Raw genomic sequence first — 18,570 nt, 5'->3', positions numbered from 1 at the left:
TTGTGCTTCTTACAAAGAGGTTTTAGGCTACATGCTTATCATTCAAGGGAATACAAACTAATCCAATTTGTCCCATGTGTGGCAGCATTATTTTATCATTAATTCATCTCTTTTAGATTATCCTATGGCTTGACCACCGGAATGTTTTGGAACAAGTTTTTCTTTCCAAGTTCTCTCTTGACATTGAATATGGAGATTGAAATTGAATCCCACCTATACTAAAAAGAAACTAACAGGTGTATTTCTCTAATAATATAAAATAATCATCACAAAGCAAATGTTATATTAATAAAAGAATTTCCCTACAGGATTGGCTTCATGTGAATTGCAGATCTTCTGAAATCTTCCATGTACACTCTCCATAGAGTGCTTCCAACGGCTATCTGGTTGTCAACTTATTATGACTAGGTTCTAGTTGGGGAAGTTTTTTTCCATCAAGGACCCGTTGCTATGTAAATCTCTAAAGCTGTGGTATTTCATTCAATTGTGAACCACCAGAGAGTGAAACGGTTGTGCAGTGCCAGTGATACTTCAGTCAAGTGGAGTATCTAGACTAATAGGCCCCCCGATCCCAATATAGATTGGTTTAAATCCAACAGACAGTAGCTTCATCTTTGGGTAACGTACCTTGGTCGAGAGGCAGTGAGCATGGCTACAAGTTTTATTTTTCATTTTCTTTTACCTCAGTAAATGAGTATCTACAATGAACCGTATTATCACTTTTTTCGGTCTATTGGGTGTTTTATTTTTTTTCAGTCTATTGGGTGTTAAGCCGTTATTATTACTGCCAAGGCTGTCAACGACAGCTTGGGGGTAGAAATATCAAGTATTGTCCTTGGGAGTATAATTATCTACCTGCCTAAGTAGATGACCAATGTCCATTTCTAGAAATTACAGATCCGCAAAGAAACCATCCTCCAATATTGTATAAGAGAATTTCACAAGAATGCGATGTCTGACTGTTAGGAGGTGCATAAGAAACAGCCTCATAAAAAATACTCTAGTCCAAAACTCAAAATAAGATATCAGCACAAGGTAACACAATCCCATAGCAAAAAAGAAACAAAACAGGTAACAGCAATGCAAGCACTGTTTTCTTCTCCACCTAACAAAAATGGTTCCCAACAAATGTCTATCTTCCCACATCTTCCTTAATTCTCTTTTAAAGATTTGACTGGTTGTTCTTTCTACCTGATTAGGGATTTAACTCAAATAGGGCGGGGTGGGATCTCAAGAGTGGTTCCAGCTTGAATCTGACCCCAACCAATAAGCCGCCAGTGCTTCTCAACTCGCCGACTGAGAGCAATCTTCTCACCTTTGCTAGTGCACACTGGAGATGTGAGTTGCAACTTTGCCAGATCGTTCTTCACAGCCATAACTCTTGCCCCTGTAGACATAGAACCTATGTTCAACATTAAAATCTCAGACTTGGTCAGCTTAGTGACCTTTCCCTGCCTTTCTGTGCCCTTAGTCCTGACCCCTAGAAGCCTCCGCAGCAAGAAAAAATTAACCTGCAAAATCATAGTAACAGAAATTTAGCATAAAAGGATTGTCTGAGAACACATGAAAGAGAGAGCATTCCATTTCATCCTTGACCAGACTCTATATAAACGGTTCCCTAAGGCATACGAATCAACAGAATGGTCCAAAAAAATATGAGTTACTTAAACCCAAAAGAACAAGAGGATTAACACAAGCAGAAACCAAGAAAGGAAATTCCAAAAAGAACTTAACTGTCACACTTCTTAAAATCGGAAAAAGAACCCCGAGCACTCACGCAGTTCATTTCAAATGCTCTAATAAAAACAGGCATAATATAATGCACAGCAATAGACATTTCTTGTTTTTTGAAAAGACAGATATAGTAATTATTTCTACTAATATTATATGCCTTGCCCCATTTAAAGCCAGACCAAATCCATCTATCCGACATGAGAGAAAAGCATTTGAGTTATACTAAGGGGTGCTTGCATATCATTTAGATATTTCTATATATTTATAATAAATAAATAAAACAGAACAAAACAAACAAACAAACAAAAAGATTTTTTCTCAATGATAAAACCTTATTCCAAAAATTGTTAGTCACACAAACCAGTGGGTCCTCATCCACCACCTTTCTCTTACAAGAGAAGGTACCGTTTGAGCTAGAATTAATTGACTTTCCTCATCGATACAACTATCAAGTTTAATCAAGTGAAGAGACTAACTTATCCAAAAATAAAATAAATCCAGTCAAGGGACCAATAAAAGAAACTTTCAGATTAGCCCTTTACCTCAAGCTCAACAAAAACTTCGGGGAGTGATCCAACTTCACCAAGAACTTGACCCACCAACCTATCAGCACGTGTCAAAGTGGGGTCCATGGTTGTGCCAACACCAATGAGACCTCCAGGCACAGCAAATTGCAGCTCATTTTGCTCAGCATATAAAGAAACAATTCTGGAATATATCGGCGTGCATTTGATGCCCCCACTCTCATCTTTAACAACAATCCCAGGACGAACCTCAATAAATTGATTTACCTTCAAAACACCCTACAAAGTACGAAGCTTCGAATGAGGTCTTGACATAAAATAGATTTCATGTACCAACCGATAAAATCATATATATAATAAATTTTCATGTACCAAGTTTCTATTATATATGTCATCAAATAATCAATGGTCCAAACCAAGGCTTAGAGAGGCCCACAGGATATCAATTTTCGAGCTTCCTTGAAGTAATCACCAACTAACACAATATTGATTAACAGATTATAGAAACAAAAAGTGGGACGAATTGACAGGAGGAACCCAATCCCAAAGGAATAAGCAAACTGGATAAATGTAAAATGTTTCTTTAGGCTCTTTGGCCTTCTGGTGGAATTTAATTGTTTGAAACAATACCAAAGACACGTCCATGTGCACATCAGTTGCATGCATAATTCAACCAATGATGTGGAATAGCATGAACCATCATTCTTCAAAGAATTCCATATTAAAAGCAGTTAACAACCATGTGCCAATAGCAGGAATGAATGGCACTTAAAATGGTTCTTAATTTTTGCACAAATTCATGTGGAAGAAACATACCCTGAGAATACTTCCACCAGCCACACCACCTCTTATTTCATCAACCTCATAACCAGGCTTATTGACATCAAAAGACCGGATTACAATCATATTAGGAGGTGACACAAAGTCCCTTTCTGGAATGGGGATTTTCTTCACAATATACTCACACACAACATCAATATTATACTTCAGCTGAGCAGAAATTGGTACCACAGGTGCTCCATCAGCAACAGTTCCCTGATAAACAAAGAATCAAGCAAAAATATTCAGCACACTAAATAATGAACTATGTTGTGCGTCAAAGATGGTCTAAAAGAACTTACCTGAATAAACTTCTGGATTGCTTCATGCTGGTTGATGGCTACATTTTCCTGAATGAGATCTACTTTATTTTGAAGGATTATTATATGTTGGAGGCGCATAATTTCAACAGCCGCAAGATGCTCAGAAGTTTGTGGTTGGGGGCAGCTTTCATTTGCAGCTATTAGAAGTAGAGCTCCATCCATAATTGCAGCTCCATTAAGCATTGTAGCCATGAGAATATCGTGACCCTACAGAATAGGTTAAGAAACAATCATATCAACATAAGTTTAAGATGAGATACATCAAGATTTAGCATTATAATATTTGAGTGCAAGCACCATACTTTATTCAGAAAATCATCATAGAATAAAGAGAAACGTGCCTCCACAAACACTCTTTCTTAATTCCAGACTTTTTTTATAAGGAGGCAGTACCTAATATCCATGACACGTACACAGTGCCCCTAAAGAATTACATTATGGAAAAGTTGCATTCTAAAAGAATTACAAACTGACAGATCTAACACATTATGAACCTTAAGAAAGAATCTCTTAAATACAGGCCCAAGTCTGTTCAAGAGTTTCAAAAGAACTTTCAAATCACAAACTTCAGGATGACTAGAGGATCAAAGACTAGGTACTACATGCAATAAAATGAGCATCCCTAATTATAACGAGAAAATCAATAGTTTGATAGATACAATACTAGTAAGAACTAAATAGTAAAGAAAAATCAAGATAGAACATTGCCCAAGCCAATGTCACTTCAACTTTTCTATGTACCAAATGCCTATAACACCATCCATACAATACATCATGGAACCTAAATGAATTGGCATATATTATACCTAGTCATAAAACCACAATATCTAATAAAAAGCACTTGAACCTTACCGGGCAATCCACAAAAGAGACATGTCTCAGCAATTTCATCCTGCAGTTTTCATATCCCAGCACATCACACAGAGGATTATCTTCCTTCCCACTTCCATAAGCCCTACATGAACATTGCAACATATTAATGACATGTTGCTAGCTAAATAAAGATATAATTGAATTTGTTGAATAGTTACCCACTTGTAGCACATAGGTCTAGGGCACCGTTCCTCTTCACATTTGTAGATCTTTGCATTAGCATAACCAAGCTTGATAGTGATGTTGCGCTCCAACTCATTTTTAAAACGAACAGTCTGCAGATGAGTCAGAAAACGTTGAGGTTCAAGTAAAAATTTAATGTGTAATTCTTCTGCAAAAGAAAATGTAAATATACTATGTTCCACACTTACACCATTTGCCCAAATTAATTTTTCCTATCCATTTACAAGCTTTAACAAATAACAATAAAGCCAAGGTTAGTCTCAATTGAAGGAAAGAAATTGCACCAGTCGCAGCTCCATAGTGGCTACCAATTAACACTATACCGAGAAACCTTTGGCTAATCAATGACCTTTAATTAATCTAAGTAATATAAAGATAACCAACTCTCTGACTCAATGTTGAAAGATTTAGGGCAGTAATATACAAGGACATTTTGGCACCAAACATGTTTTCCAACCCATTACGTGGCTAATTATATGACTATTCATGTGTATTATTTAAACGAGTCACATGACTCATTAAAAAAATTTAAGAGTCAATGATCGTTTGGAATAAGCATAAATAAATTAATAAGATGATTTTCATGTCCAGAATTACTAGCACTTGCCCCATGTACTGGATAGCATATAGTTTTATGGACAGAATTTTCTCCAAACCCCCACCCAGCCATGTGGTAATTGAAATGAACATCCACATGTATTTTTAATCACATTGCCTATTTAATAATCATGTGACTTGTTTAAAAGATTTGATGAATCATGTGGTAAAATTACAAGTGGAAGGTCATCTGAAACAATGTGTAATAGGGTGGAGGATATTCCTCCAAAACGGTTTAGAGGAAAACTTTGTCTCTGTTCTATAGCCATGTAAAATGAATAAAATACATTATTACTACACTGCAGCTATACTATAACTCAAAACATTAATAGCAGTGCATGTGTTCAATAAGAATGCATTGAAAATTGTAAAAGAAAAAACAAATCACCTGAACACCAGATATTGCTTTTACGACTGTTGACTTTCCATGTGCCACATGACCAATGGTGCCTGATGCAATAAGTTAAATTCCAAATCATCAGCTTCGACAAAAACTTAGGAGCACCGGACAATCACCAACTAGAAGTGTGAAAAATTCAATTAAGCTCAAGTGCTGCAATGACCATGTGAAGGAGGTTTAAGAAGTTCAATAGCGAACAGAGCTTACCAATATTTATTGTAGCCTGCCGAGATATAACTTCAGGGGAGAGTGGATGTAACGTTGTTACATCCAGTTTGCTCAGGTCTTGCTCCATCAAACCCTTCCGCGACATTTTTGGTTGTTTCTTAGTGACCCTCTAAATGAAAGAACTTTCTGTTTTGGTTATTCCGCAAAATCCAACTAAGAAAGAATCAACGAATGTTTCTCTCAACAAACACAAGAAAACTGCACAAACCAAAAGCTATCAAATCAATTACCACACTCAGCACACTACTCTGCAAAATTGGAAATTGACAAATGCACCAAGATTACAATCTGGCATACCTGATAATTTTCACTAAATCAAAAACAAAAGCTTTCTTTATAAATCACTCTAAAGAGACCCCACAATGAAAAAAAGCATTATTAAGCATAGAATCTTATTCTCTTACTAAAGGCAACAGTGAAACCAGAAAATTCAATTGTTATTCCCTAAGCTCCATCTAAACCCAAAAGAGAAAGAGAAATCCAAGCCAAAACAAAAACCCCAATAAAACTATACACAAATTATTTAGCTAAAAAATCAAAAACAAAATAAAAGAAAAACCCTACAAAACCCCCCCATAAAGGCCAAGCATAAAAATGGGTCTTGATTTCACCATCGTCACAATCGTTATCTTAAAGCATTTTATAGAAAAAAAAAATCCAATACCCACAAAAAGAATTATCAAAACCCTAAATAAACCCAGACTCCGATTGAAATTCCAAAACCCTAATCCCCCAAAGTTTATTCCCACATATAAATAATTAAAAAAAAATTAAAAATTAAAAAAAAAAATCTAAAGGTAAACAATAATCTAAACAGAAACAAGTACGAAACAAAAATCTGAAAATCGAAGCTGAAAAACAAACCACAAATTAGACAGAAATGGGAGAGAGAGCCGGACCTGGTTGGTTCACCTCGTACGAAAAACCGGGTCGGGTTGGGTCGGTTTTGAGAGCGAGCCGACAAGAGCGAGTGAGAGAGGGGTTTGTGTGTTGAGAGCTGAGAGAGAGAGAACGCACAGATTTGTAGAGGAATTTTGGTGTAGCTACTGCTATATATCAATACCATGTGATATTTTTTGCTAGGGGAACGTGGTGAGGCTATTTTCGTAATTTTGCAGCGTGACCCGGATTCGGACTAAGCCTGCTCGCACTCACTTGGGCTTCAGCCCATGTTTTTGAAGCCTTCTTCTCCAAGTAATAAACAGCGTGTTATTGGTTTAACAGGCATTAAATTAAGAAATATTTTTGAAATTTTTATAGAAAAAGAGAATAAACTGACTTCTTTTTATTTTTTATTTTTTTAATATTTTACATGAAAGTTATATTAAAACTTTCCTTAAAAAATCAATTAACAAATGCCATTTGTTAACCGGGCCCAACTTAAATTATTGGCTTATAATAAGTTTTAATGCATGTGTGTTCTAATAGCTCAATTTTTGAAGTTTTTTGTCCTTTTATTAAGAAATTTGTGGTTTAAATCTTCACTACATCAAAAATCAATTAGTTGTTAGAATTGTGTGGTTAAATGATTAAATTTACAATATCCTAGTAATTTAAACTTTTAAAATTATTGCTAACTTATCATTGGTAACTTAGATATTATAATAAGGAAAAATTATTGTAAGCCAAGAAAACATTTTACGTGAAACAAATAGAGTATCTTTAAGCCATACCAATAAAAATGGGTCTAGGTATGGTTATCTATTTGTGCCCATGATTGATGAACCGAAATGTCAAATGTAGGATCCGGGCTAAATGGACGCTAAGCATGCCTATTTCCCTTGGAGTTTCGAACTTATCAGCAACTAGCCCATTAGCAAAAATTGCTCTTGGGTCATAAACAATTCTAGAGGCAGTTTCAGATACAGATTGAGAAAGAAAAAGAAATGACATGTTTCTAATAAATAGAATATTTTTTACCCTCTTTTTCTTAAATCTCCATTTTATGGTGTGGATAGAAATCTAATATATCTCAGATTTTTTGTTAAACAACTGACTTCACCAATTGAGTTAAGGTAAAATAAACATAATATATATATATATATATAAAAGTGCCTTGAATGTTCACATTTTTCAATATTGAAATGTCTTAGCTTTGTCCTTTACTTGTTGGGATGTATAGTAAGATGTCCTTTTGCATAACCCATTTTAATGCATTATTATTTGCATTGGTGAAATGATGCACCATTTTGCATAGTAAATTGTTCTTTTACATAGTGGGATGTCTTTTTGCTACACAACACGATGTCTTTTTGTTATTACTCATTGATTTGTAATCCTCAATTCACCACATTTATATTTTTAAGAGGCAAAGGAATCAGAATTCAATAACCCGTTTTAGGGATAAATTTGCCAAGAAGCAAGATAAAGCCACCAGGATGCTGAAATTGAAAGCAGCATAATTTTGCTACTGCTCAGTTCCTATGCTTCAGGGGCAACAGCATGTTTAGCACTTTGCATTCAAGGGAAAAAAGAAAAGGAATTAATCATGTTTAGTCCCTTAAAACAAATATAACATTCCTCAATGTTACAAATAGCATACCTATAACACATGCATGTAATTGGATTACATTTTTGCTGATTTATCTATAGGCATAATGTTGGATTGTTGTTTTAACACCCAACTTAATCTCAATGCAGTATTGTATTTCCATTATTATTGAGAAAGGCATGCAACTTTGAGATCCGAGTTTTTTGTCAAATGCCAATACCATCACAAAATTGTTCTCTAAAGCTCTACGGATATTAAGCCCCAATTAGTCGACCTTGAAAATTGGCATAACAATTAACAATGACCAAGTATAATTTAATAATACTGAGAGCTTGCAAATATAAAAGTGATAACAAAAAACTATTTTACTATATATTGGTAAAGAAGATTGATCTACACACTCAAAAAAGATTGCTCGCTCTACAGTCTCATAATTAATAATCTCTCCCTCCCAGGCCTGTTCACGTGAGTAACAGTGACAGAAAGGTGTAGATATTCATAAAGATTATCCCTCTTATTCAATTTTGATTTTCACTAATTTTTTTCTCAATGCCCCTCAACAATACATACATAAAACTTATGCGCCAACACGGTCTTTTTTGTCAGCAAATATACGTTGCTTGAAGTCTTTAACCATGAGAGGAAGTCCATTGCGAAGAGACACAGTTGGGTGCCACCCAAGAAGCTCTCTGGCCTTGGTAATATCTGGCTTTCTCTTATGTGGGTCATCCTCAGTATTGGGCCTGAACTCTATCTTTGCATAAGGGTCTATAGTTTCTTGTACCACCTGCACAAACCCAAGTCCAATTCCCTCGTCTTAGCTTTGTTTTCTTTTTCTTTTTTAATCAATAAAAAATAAAATGGAGCGAGGCCCAACTCCCAAGTATGTAGGAAGAAAACTAAGGACATTTCAAATAAGAAAAAGAAAACAAAAATTAAGCAAGGTACAAGCTATCCAAGGATGCTAAAACATCTTAATCGAAATCAAAAGAAGGCCAATTAACTTTGTTCCTTTCTTTTGAGTTAATCTTTAAGAAAATATGTAACTTGGTTATATTCATCTCTTTAATAAGTTTTGTAATAACTAATGAGTATAATGGTCCTATTATCTTATAATAGGTCTCATTCTTCTACCATTTTCGGAGAGTTAATGGCTATTCGTAGTTATTATCTCAATGCCAAAATAATAATTTTGCACATAAATATTGCATATTTGATTTCATTCATAAATCTATTTTTACTCTATGAGTTTTAGCGTTATAAACATGCTATTTTTTTTAACTTTGATAATTTAACAAGAGTTGTGCCCATTAAGAAATTGCTTATTTCTTCTTTTTTTTTTTTTTTTTTTTTTGCCATATATCATATTTGTTTTTACTAGTTTTATAGGATATGGAGCGGGTGGGGTTACCTTATGAGTTTCACTTATCATTTCAATCATATTTTCAACCCCTCTCATCAATTCATGCCAATCATTTATAAGTTGAACTCTATAATAATTTATCATCAATGATCACCATACGGTACCCAGTAACATTTTCCATTTAACAATTAAGGAATAAGAGATTTAAATTATGGACATCTCAATTAAAAACACCAAAATGTAGTAGTTATTATATTAATAAACCACGCAATTTCATTTAAGTATAACATAGAGAAATTGTCGAAAAAAAAGTACAACATAGAGAAGTGGAACAAAAATTTTACCTGAGCAAGTTCAAGCATGGTGAATTCACTGGGATTGCCAAGATTGAAAGGACCCACATGATCACCTTCCATCAGCCTTATCAGACCCTCCACCTGTCATTGTCGAATAGAATGTAAAAGTTAGGGAACATCATAAAAGTTTGAGAAATTATTAAGTCTATTAGGGGATTGTTGATGTGGTCTTTCCTAACCTCTCAATTAATAAAATGTTATTATTTATACAAATGTGACATTATTTGATAATTTTTATTTTTTATTCCTTGTGCTGATTAGGAAGCTTACACATACATTTGTATAAATAGCATTATCTCATTGGTCAGGGACGATCACATCAACTATCCTCCCAGTATAAATAATAATTTCAACCCAACCTACCTACCTTCCCCACAGTCTTAATCCTCACCATTTTCACCAACTAAACAGGCACTGGGAAGAAAAATAAAGAGACCACCAAAAGGAAATGTCTACAAGTCACTTTATTATTTGAGAATATACATTACTGATTAGAATTCTCATAAAGAGAAAAGGTAATGACATTACTATTATATAATTATGTCCAAATCCAAATCCTTGGTGGTGATGTTAAGTGTCATTTTAATATTTGTACTTCCTATTTGAATAATAAACCCTCCAAGACTTTTGGTTTGGGATAAATCTTAAATTTAAATTATCTGTTGATAGCAGGGTAATAACTACATTACAAAGTTATTAAAAATGTGGAACAAATATGTATAAATTATGTGTGTAAACTTTCAAACAACTCTCCCCTCAAAAAAAAACTTTAAATCAATTAATTTTATTGATAACCAATTTAAAACTACTGCTTCTTGTTGGAAAATAATAACTGAATGTTTGATTCATTACAAATTTATTGTCAAAAGGTTAATTAGTTAAATCAAAAGCAAATTTTTGCGCTTACTTCAAAGGTCAAGGATGATATTTATTATTTAAAAAAAAACACTTAATGCTTTGTTTGGAAACAAGGAAAGAGGAGAGAAAAGATCAAATTTCCAATGTTTGGTTACAAAGGTAGGGAGGGAAAAGAATGGAAATTGAGTAATTGATTTTCTTTGGGGCTCATATTTTTGTGTCCTCCCAAAATGGCCGAGGAGGGATAGCAAAAATGATAGTGGGTTGATTTTAAAATAAGGTAAATGAATTCACTGAAATATCCTTAACCTTTTTAGAAACAAATTCCAAATACTCTATATAAAAATTTCAAATAAGTTCATAAATATAAAAATGCACATTCATCATTTCCTTTTCCTTTATAAACCAAACAAATTCTATATAGGAAATTCTTAACTTTCTTTCCTATATCTAAACACATAAACTAATTTTCCATTTCCTTTCTTTTCTCTTTCCCTTCCCTCTCTCTTTTCCTTTCTCTTCTCTTCCCCTAATTACAACCAAACAAAGTGTAAGTTTTAGTTGGGTGCCTGATAGACCACTTCAGAAAAATAAAACACTTTTTTTTTTAAATGAAAATTATAACACATTTAAGATAGATTTTATTAGAAGAAAGTTGGAAGTGGTGGCCTTTGAGCTCAGGAGACTCACATGTTTGCTGACAGTGGATGGAAATGATTTCGATTGATATTATTTCATTTTGAGCATGTCAAACTCAAAATAATGAAACATCAACAGAAACATAACAAATTCGTACAAAAGTGTCTGTTAGTGTCAGCTGCATCCCGATTCCCCAAGTTATGTTTTTACAAACACAAAGTGACACTTTTTTCCATTGTTTCCTGTCCGATTTTTATCGAAATCCAAACAATGACTGGTTGATTACATTACATTCAGATCCCTCCATTTTTATCAAAAAGGAAAAAATAAGTTGTTTGCTCGAATACTTGTACACAAGTTAAGGCTACATTGCCTCAAAAATTATTTGATAAATCCGAACCAAGACTTCTGAATTCTGATGATATCTTTGTTAACAAATAATATATATTAATATATATAACATGTGATATGTTATATCTTCTACAATTATTTCTAAGGACAAGAGGTGGACCCAAAAAAAAAAAGCTACCAAGATAAGTTTTTAAATCTGCTAAAACAATGGTGACCCTACATATATACCTCTCAAGAGACATCAAATTTTCAATACCTCCTTATCATGTCTCATTAAAAAATAAGAATTGTATGAAAGAAAATAATTTTTTTTTTAAAAAGACCATATATATATGCTTGGATGAAAGTCAAAGATTTAGAAACCATGAATGGCTTCAGTGCTTCACCATAAACTACCACAATCACAATTGAGACCCCATGACAACCTTCAGTACTAGAAATTGCCATGAATTTGACAATTGAATTTGATTGACATTATCAACTAGCAGAGAACAAAAAAAAATCAATACCTATCCCAAATGATAGTGGTAATCATTTTTGGCAACAATATATATATATATATATATATGTAGCAATCAGATTTTATGATACTGATTGGGCATTATCTAGTCCAGGTAATAACTGAGACCCCATGACAACCTTCACTAGTTAAGCCACATTAGTACTATATGGTTATGATTGATATTTTCAAAACACTGACATCTTTAATTTGTATTATGTACCACAGTTTGCTAGCTAGATATGGTGGCTCTTAAATTAGGACAAAGTGTACAATTATCTGCCACACATATTTTGAAGCAATTTGACAGATGTAGGAGTGGATTATAGTAGATTCGTGAAAGCTAAGGTTTCACAGCAGCCAAATTGTACTTAAAAAATCAAAACCAAAGGAAGCAATTTGATAGATATCAGAGTTCATCTTGTTCATTAGACTAAAATAAGAACAAAACTTAAAGTCATTAGGTATTGTGGTTTAAATTAATTAGTGTGTAATCCCATGTATATACACAAGTACATTTTTTAAAAAATCACAATTACATATATACATACATACATACATATATATATATATATATATATGATTTAGAATCTAATTAGCTCTAGACTTTTCAATTTTTACACCTAATAATTCGATTGCCACAAAAATTAAAAATTTGGATGGGACACATGACACAAAATTGAACTCCAATTAAAATTGAATTTAGACTCGTTAATTTTTACACATAATAATTCACTTGATACACAAATTTAAAAATTAGATGAGACTTGTGACGCAAAATTAAACTCCTATTTAGAAAAATTAACTTAAAAGAGACAGTTTTGGTTATATATATATATATATATAAATTAAATTCAATCACATGTGATATTAATCAATATATCACAAACGGTATTATTTTTTTCTAACGACAATTAAATTAAACTATATGACATAAAAAATTGTAGTTTAACAGATGGATTTGAACAATTTAAATTAATATGGGGAATGGATTTTTTAAAAAATAAATAAAAAAATAAAAAATAAAAAATAAATAAAAAGAAAGAAAGAAAGAAAGAGAGGCATTACCAGGTCGGAAACATATTGAAAGCTTCTTGTTTGCTTCCCATCACCATAAACAGTCAATGGCTCCTTCCTTAATGCCTATGTAGTTTAACCATTAACAAAAGAATCCCAAATAGAACTAGAATTAGGCACTTTAAACTTTGTTATTTATAAGGGTAAAATATCATTTTCGTCCCTAAAATATCACAAAAGTTCGTTTTTCATCCCTAAACTTTCAAAAGTTCTATTTTCGTCCCTAAACTTTTACAAAAGTTCGTTTTTCGTCCCTAAACTTTCAAAAGTTCTATTTTCGTCCCTAAACTTTTTCAAACGTATTGATTTTCGTCCCTCCCACATCAGCACTCTGTCAAGTCACTTCAGCACTCTGTCAGAACTTTTGAAAATTTAGGGACGAAAATAGAACTTTTGAAAGTTTAAGGACGAAAAATGAACTTTTGTGATAGTTTAGGGACGAAAATAGAACTTTTAAAAGTTTAGGGACGAAAAACGAACTTTTGTGATAGTTTAGGGACGAAAATGATATTTTACCCTTTATTTAAAAATAAAGAGGCAAAGACAAGAAAAAACAAATGAAAACTGATTAATATAAATAAAAGTTAATTACCTGAGCAACGAAATTGCTAACTACACGACCATCGTCTATGCACATACGTGGTCCATATGTGTTAAAAATTCGAGCAATCCTCACCTGCAAAACATTATAAGATCATTTATATTTCTCTTAACAGTCTATCAATTAATTGATGCACCTAGTGTTAAATTAAAATGCTGTAACTCCTTTACCATAATAAAATTGTTATTTAAAAAAAAAAATTTGATAAACAAGAATGGAGAATTTGAATCCAAAATATTTTTGTCGGAAATACTAAAAAATATCAATTAAATTACAAGATTTTTAGCTTTTTATTCAAAAATGAAATTTATGGAAATGAAGTAAAGTAAAATTGTAAAGTAATTTAAGATAAATTGAGCTTGACCTCAATGCCATGGCCTCTGTGATAGTCCATGGTCAAGGTCTCTGCCGTACGCTTCCCCTCATCATAACAACTCCTTACACCTGCCAAGATGCACGGGTGGGTCAAGAGTTAAGACCCAATGAGAGAATTGCTCTTTGGTCAATTATTCGAGAGGGGGCTATATATAGTCAAATCCACTACTAATATTATTATAAAATGTGTTTAATATATGGGTTAATATATGTACTGACCCATATATTAAACACATTTTAACTATATAATATATATTTGTAATGTATTTAAAAGTTAACACATCAGTTTATAAAATTAGAACAAAGTTTAGCTCCAAACTCTTCTAACCATTTGCATTTCTATTTATAAAGATATTCATGTGTATTATTTAAACAAATTATATGACTTATTACAAAAATTATGTGACAAGAACTACATATGAGTAATATCTTCAACCGCTATATAAATTTTAACCAGTTTGGAGTTAATTATTTTTTTATATATATAAAATTTGTAATAGTCTTAATATTACTCTAAACCTTCAAAGTTTTGATAATAAAATAGGATTTTTTTTAAAAATTTTAAATAAAAAAGAAAGTCTATTTCATAATTTTAAACATAAAATAGTTAGAGTTGAAAATTTTGAACTATAAATGTATCTATTAAAAATAATAAAAGGTGTCACTTACCAATGGGGTTGACATTGCCCCAGTAGTTTTCAACCTGTGGGTGTTGCAGAGGATCACCGTACACCTCACTGGTGCTCGTTACCAAAAACCTTGCACCCACTCTTTTTGCCAGTCCAAGCATGTTCATTGTACCCACCACATTGGTCTTGTGACCCCCTGGAATACGAAGTCAAGGACTCCAAACAGGACCCACGTGTCTAATAATAAGTGAAAAATTAGATTTAAAATGTTTGTATTCTTTATTATTCTCTCATTTTGGGATTCAAATCCAATGGATTGGATAATTCCACATGAAAAAATTATTTTATACATTCGATTTAGTGAACCTCACTGGCTGATTAAAAAAAAAATGTAGAACCCAGAATATAGATTAATTTCACATCAACCTGATTATTAATTAGTAATAATAATACCAAATCCTCTGTAAATGCATACAGAATTAGGTGTCAAAAAATTGTAAGGAAAAGGTGACATGGCTTAAATGGTATGTCATTGTGATTTGTGATGGGTCCAGTAAAACTAAATATTTAACCTAATTTTTTTTTTATACGAACACTTAACCTAATTTAAGTCTATAATAAATAGGAATAATTGTCACCTCTTTCTAAGATTCCACAAAATGAAAGTGACACCCAAAAATACCAAAATCCTTCAAAATTAGCAAGAAAGTCCCCAATATATTAGAATCATCCAAATTTTCTCATGAAATAAGTACTTGGATTCTAATCGTCTAACTCTAGTGCGAGTATTCAATTTCGTCTATAATCAATTTAATCCTTAAAGTTTTAAAAGTTATCTAATAATTCAACATTTAGTTAACTTTAGGCTAAAATATAAATAAATAAAAATACTTGTACACAAACTGTTTTACACACAATCTAAAAATCAAAGAAAATTGTGACTTAAAGTTATAATTTTTACTTGAAAAATGTTTTTTAAGTCAAGTAAAGTTGTGTAAAATCATTTGCGTCTAATAAACACAATCGAAGTATAAAAAATCAAATACTTTTTTTTCTAATTAGTAACTAAATTAACCCAAAAATAGACGAATCCTTTAATTCAAAGACTGAGTTAAAATGTTAAATCCTAGTATATGATCAAGGAATTCATGAACAAAAAATAATAATTTGAGGAAGATAAAATATATCTATATATATATATATATAAATGAAGGATATGATGGTCTTGACCGGGTTGTACTTGTAATGTACCGGAGAAGCAGGGCAAGCTAGATGGTAGATCTGATCAACTTCCAATAGAATCGGCTCAACGACGTCGTGTCTTATGAGCTCAAACCTCGGACTCCCAAAGTGCTGTACCAGGTTGTCCTTCCTCCCCGTGAAGAAATTATCGACGACGATCACAGTGTCTCCTCTTTCGATCAGACGGTCCACAAGGTGGCTCCCCACGAACCCGGCCCCACCAGTCACCAATATTCTCAGGCCCTTCTTCTTCAACCCCAGTGGCACTTTACCACCAACGTTAAAATGCACATCATGATGTGATGAGTGTGACGACGTTGTCTCGAACAGCACGTGCCGAGTTTGGAGCTGAGCCGACTCGGACTCGGACTCGGACTGTCGCTGTGAAAGTGGTGGTGTTTTACTTACAGGGTCGAAGAAGTTGAAGATAAAAAAAAAATATATATATATATATATATATAAATGAAGGATATGATGGTCTTGACCGGGTTGTACTTGTAATGAACTGGAGAAGCAGGGCAAGCTAGATGGTAGATCTGATCAACTTCCAATAGAATCGACTCAACGACGTCGTGCCTTATGAGCTCAAACCTCGGACTCCCAAAGTGCTGTACTAGGTTGTCCTTCCTCCCCGTGAAGAAATTATCGACGACGATCACAGTGTCTCCTCTTTCGATCAGACGGTCCACAAGGTGGCTCCCCACGAACCCGGCCCCACCAGTCACCAATATTCTCAGGCCCTTCTTCTTCAACCCCAGTGGCACTTTACCACCAACGTTAAAATGCATATCATGATGTGATGAGTGTGACGACGTTGTCTCGAACAGCACGTGCCGAGTTTGGAGCTGAGCCGACTCGGACTCGGACTCGGACTGTCGCTGTGAAAGTGGTGGTGTTTTACTTACAGGGTCGAAGAAGTTGAAGAAAAAAGTGGCTATGGCGATTCCAATGAACGTGTAGAGTAATGGGTCTTTGGATTTTTTAAGAAGATTTGTGGGTTTTGGTGCCTGGTGGAGAGTGTCATTGGGTTTCGGAGTTTTGCTTGTTTGGGTTCTGTGAATCAGCTCAGAGTTCATTTTTTCTTAGGGAAAAGAAAAAATCTGGGTTTTGGAGAGAGAGAGAGAGAGAGTGAGCGTTTTTGTTAAAGAGGGAGGGACTTTCATGCATGAAATATTGGCACTCTAATCGCTCCAGGGGGCGTGGTTTGTGCTACTTTGCGGGTTTGGCACTTATATAGTAAGGGCACTCTGTTATATGCTTCTGGAAAGTGGTCACACTATTTTTTACTGTTACGTAAATGTATGTGGGTAACGTATAGTACTATGAAGTAGGGGAAAAAATGTGAAGTTAATTAATGTTGGGTCCACATGGTTAATGATTAAATTAGGTAGCTCTAGCTGCTTTAAGTTTTTATTAAATAATTTCAAATCAACTAACTCAATGCCTAACAGATATAATAACAATGAAAATAATGGTTAATTATTAATTATAAATATGATGGTGGGAGAGGGATTAATTTTTTAAAAAAATCTACATCATATTATAATACATACAAGTGTGTTTTTTTTTTTGTTTTTTTGTGTGAAAATAGTACATCTATAACTTATAACAGAGGTGGCAAAGTTCATTCTCCTTCAAATTCAAGCGCTATTGAAATTTTAATTGATGCTAACTTTGTTGTAGGCCTGCACACAAATAATGAAACCTCATGTGCTAAATATGCACCAATTGTTGATGATTGCAAGAACTTGTTGAACTAGATCCCTCGATGGAAGATCAAACACTGCTATAGGGAAGTAAGCTCTTGTTCTAATTCCCACGCAAAGATGGTTGTCCACATGCAATAAGATTACCACCCCCAAAAAAAAATCACTTTTAAGTGAGATGACAATAACATCATTTGAGCTAGGGTAATATTTGTTGCACACAAGTTGTTATACACAATTTTACATGGACCTCATTTTTTACCTAGAATTATGACTTGAAGTCACGATTTCTAAGTTCAAAATTATGACTTCAAGTCACGATTTCAGTTCAAAAATAAGGTGTGTTAAACTGTATAACAGTTTGTGATCTATAACCTAGTTCATGGTGGCAGCAAGTCGGGGAGGGGTGGGGGGAACCTAAACAAAATATGGATTGTACAAGTGGACCCATTAAGAAAGGCTGTAATCCTTGTCAATTTGTGGTAGTTCAACCGTGTAGCTGGAAAATTGAGCAACTGGTCAGATTTAAATAGGGTGGTAACTCTGAGTTTGGACATTGTATAAAACTTTGACCGCTATAATCCTCAAGTGTCTGACCACTTTGGGTCTCTGAAGATGATGAAAGAAAGGAGATGAATTAACAGTCGGGAGCAAAGAGGATGGAAATGTACATGACTAACATGAACTTGTGAGTGAAAACAT

The 18,570-nt window shown here is 33.5% G+C and overlaps 2 protein-coding genes across 4 annotated transcripts; both read right to left on the bottom strand.

The window, feature by feature from the left end:
• Window positions 1-896: 896 nt before the first annotated feature.
• LOC112013185 (eukaryotic translation initiation factor 2 subunit gamma) lies at window positions 897-6,717 on the bottom strand. Of its 3 annotated transcripts, none has more exons than XM_024045570.2 (9): window positions 6,581-6,717; window positions 5,661-5,879; window positions 5,442-5,503; window positions 4,436-4,548; window positions 4,253-4,355; window positions 3,380-3,607; window positions 3,075-3,293; window positions 2,277-2,537; window positions 897-1,511 (listed from the first exon to the last, which is right to left on the bottom strand). In XM_024045570.2, the coding sequence occupies exons 2-9, from the start codon at window positions 5,764-5,766 to the stop codon at window positions 1,209-1,211; spliced, it is 1,395 nt and encodes a 464-aa protein (XP_023901338.1). In that variant the 5' UTR covers window positions 5,767-5,879; window positions 6,581-6,717; the 3' UTR covers window positions 897-1,208. The 3 variants fall into 3 exon arrangements, with proteins under 3 accessions (XP_023901338.1, XP_023901340.1, XP_023901339.1); XM_024045572.2 differs by having other exon boundaries at window positions 5,661-5,790; XM_024045571.2 differs by lacking the exon at window positions 6,581-6,717 and having other exon boundaries at window positions 5,661-5,902.
• Window positions 6,718-8,519: 1,802 nt separating this feature from the next.
• LOC112013186 (UDP-glucuronic acid decarboxylase 2) lies at window positions 8,520-17,379 on the bottom strand. Its single transcript, XM_024045573.2, has 8 exons — window positions 16,633-17,379; window positions 16,139-16,588; window positions 14,961-15,108; window positions 14,281-14,360; window positions 13,908-13,991; window positions 13,307-13,381; window positions 9,880-9,972; window positions 8,520-8,959 (listed from the first exon to the last, which is right to left on the bottom strand). Exons 1-8 carry the CDS (start codon window positions 17,236-17,238, stop codon window positions 8,750-8,752), a joined length of 1,746 nt encoding a protein of 581 aa, XP_023901341.2. The 5' UTR covers window positions 17,239-17,379; the 3' UTR covers window positions 8,520-8,749.
• Window positions 17,380-18,570: the final 1,191 nt, after the last annotated feature.

This window comes from Quercus suber, unplaced genomic scaffold, assembly GCF_002906115.3.
Source record: "Quercus suber isolate HL8 unplaced genomic scaffold, Cork oak 2.0 scaffold_167A, whole genome shotgun sequence".
Classification (NCBI taxonomy): Eukaryota; Viridiplantae; Streptophyta; class Magnoliopsida; order Fagales; family Fagaceae; genus Quercus; species Quercus suber.
Note: the sequence above shows the minus strand (reverse complement) of the source record. Positions and strands in the feature narration are given on the sequence as shown.

Bases quoted from the DNA above. Each gene is read 5' to 3' on its own strand.
- LOC112013186 (XM_024045573.2), bottom strand. From the start codon at position 17,238: ATGAACTCTGAGCTGATTCACAGAACCCAAACAAGCAAAACTCCGAAA. The intron at 13,992-14,280 runs GTCAAGCTCAAT...AATGTTTTGCAG, and splicing joins ACAGAGGCCATGGCATTGAG to GTGAGGATTGCTCGAATTTT. The intron at 8,960-9,879 runs GTAAAATTTTTG...GGGTTTGTGCAG, and splicing joins CCATGCTTGAACTTGCTCAG to GTGGTACAAGAAACTATAGA.
- LOC112013185 (XM_024045570.2), bottom strand. From the start codon at position 5,766: ATGTCGCGGAAGGGTTTGATGGAGCAAGACCTGAGCAAACTGGATGTA. The intron at 5,504-5,660 runs GTAAGCTCTGTT...TTATTGCATCAG, and splicing joins GCAGGCTACAATAAATATTG to GCACCATTGGTCATGTGGCA. The intron at 2,538-3,074 runs GTATGTTTCTTC...CGTACTTTGTAG, and splicing joins CTGGTGGAAGTATTCTCAGG to GGTGTTTTGAAGGTAAATCA.